Below are 2,150 nucleotides of genomic sequence, written 5' to 3'. Positions count from 1 at the left end.
GCTAATTTATGCTTGGAATTTTGGAGTTTCCACACCGCTAATTTAAAAACAAAAAATTTACTTGTAAAAATTAAAAAAAAAAAAAATTTCTTGGTAATTTTTTTTCAAACATCAATTTTTTTCATTTCTTTATTTCTAATTTTCTGAAATTTTGATCTTAGAGATTTTTCAATTGAACTTTATTAAATTTTCAAGTATAAGTTGTAAAAAAATGTTAATGTAGTTAAAAAAAATAAATTCGTCACACCTTTAAGTGTCACCACAGCATTATAGTACAAACGATATTTCATATTATTAGAACTGGCTTAAAAAATTTACATATTTTTTATTAACAATATTTAACTACTAAAACTATTTCAATCAAATTCCTGAATAAAGTCTGTACGAAAAGCGTTTTAATTTTTCTCGAAATTTTTCTAAATTTTACCAGACTATCAGTCCAGCAGACGACAACGGTAAGGTATGGTATATATATGCACATGTTGTTTTCATATACATCCGAAATTCGAAAGATATGGCTTCGCTAACAAAAGTTTTAAGACTTTCAAACTCAGTAAATAACATTAAAAAATTATTTACTAACTTGTCGGTTTGTCAAAATGTTGTCCCATCGTTACATTCAAAAGTCCCAAGTGTGTAAGTTGTCAGTTACCTGGATATCACTGTTTTCATTCAATTTAATGTCACATGCACTAAACAATGCTTTTTCCAATTAATTTCCAAATTAATCATCAAGCAAAAGTGATACATGAAGTAAAATCTTATGTAGAATGTTCGTTACAACAAATTTGGTCGTGTTTTTATTTGTTATTCCAATCAAAACCACCCATGATTCGTACAGGTTAGAAATGGCTGTTGTTATCACATTTTAGGCCCACAATCCCCAGGAGTGCATTGATACACACTTCTTCGAGGACAGATGACCTGATGGAATTCTTCGACAAAGACATCAACTGGACGAAGCAAAGAATTCAGGTTGGCCGTTCATGGAGCACTGATGAGCTACGCATCAAAAGCAACGAAGATTTGCACAAGCTCTGGTATGATTCCCAGTATTAAATACCAATAAAGAACAGTGTTCATTCAGCTCGTTTGATTTTGGTGATTTTACTTCGATTTCAAGGTATGTGTTGTTAAAAGAAAAAAATATGCTCCTGACCATGGAACATGCTTGCAACGAAGCCTATGAACTATTTCCAAATCCAGAGAGGCTGGACAAAGTCGAGGAGAGCATGAAAAATTTGGAAACAGTTGTGCGAGAAAGAAATGAAGCCTATTACCAGCTAGAAACTGGACAGACTGGAGAAGTGCCATCAAAAATTGTTAATAATGTACTAGGTAACATTTCCTTTTGTATCAGCTTGTTCGAAGAGTCACTTATAAAACTACAAACTTGCATGAAATTCATGTCATGCATTTCTAATTCAATTATTTCTAGGCCTGAGGCAATACTATAGATTTTCACAACATGTGATACCCAAAGGAATAAATAAAACTTGGAAGAAAAAATACTTATTTGGATATGGTGGTCATGCAGTAAGGAAATTCCTGTTTAAATACCGTGAAAACATATGGAATGAGAAAAGAAAGAGAAATAAGTATGCATCTTTTATGATGTTGATTACATTCTATCTTTCATAGTTTACTCATCATTGGTTTTCATTACATTGTAGCCGAGAAACCAATGCTGCTATCTCTTTGCTGAAGAAATTCCCTAATCTGGATATGGAAGCTCTCAGACAGAAATATCCCAACGCAAATATAGAAAAAGCACTGAGGTCTAATAAGCTTAAATATCACGGTATGGCTTCTCGTTATGAATGATATATTGTTTCTGTAAATACTTCGCTGAATATCATCGTTTAAACTGAAATATTATAACTTACATTAATTAACAATAACATTATTAATAAAATACGTTGTTTAATTTTTTACTATTTTATTTACCATCAAACTTCTAAATTTCTTTTATTCATCCAATAACCACGATATTATGACTGATGTCATACTATTTTGTATGGAAAGTAAGAAATACGGTGTGAATGAACCTGTTTCATCACGTGTGTATTATGTAAGTACACAAGTTGATGGGAAGCAAGAAAATAATTGTATCTTAACAAATTGAATTTCTTTACTTGTTTTGTATAATT

General features: G+C 31.0%; 1 protein-coding gene across 2 annotated transcripts; it reads left to right on the top strand.

Annotated features, from left to right (window-relative positions):
* Window positions 1-512: 512 nt before the first annotated feature.
* mRpL47 (mitochondrial ribosomal protein L47) lies at window positions 513-1,890 on the top strand. Of its 2 annotated transcripts, none has more exons than XM_014351885.2 (5): window positions 513-636; window positions 873-1,040; window positions 1,124-1,338; window positions 1,439-1,598; window positions 1,674-1,890. In XM_014351885.2, exons 1-5 carry the CDS (start codon window positions 515-517, stop codon window positions 1,822-1,824), a joined length of 816 nt encoding a protein of 271 aa, XP_014207371.2. In that variant the 5' UTR covers window positions 513-514; the 3' UTR covers window positions 1,825-1,890. The 2 variants fall into 2 exon arrangements, with proteins under 2 accessions (XP_014207371.2, XP_089448137.1); XM_089592011.1 differs by lacking the exon at window positions 513-636 and adding an exon at window positions 693-772.
* Window positions 1,891-2,150: the final 260 nt, after the last annotated feature.

This window comes from Copidosoma floridanum, unplaced genomic scaffold (genome assembly GCF_036245765.1).
Source record: "Copidosoma floridanum isolate Cflo_tuat_1 unplaced genomic scaffold, Cflo_Japanese_pri ptg000014l, whole genome shotgun sequence".
Taxonomy (NCBI): Eukaryota; Metazoa; Arthropoda; class Insecta; order Hymenoptera; family Encyrtidae; genus Copidosoma; species Copidosoma floridanum.
The sequence above is the reverse complement of the archived record's forward strand: the minus strand, read 5'-3'. Positions and strand labels throughout refer to the sequence as shown.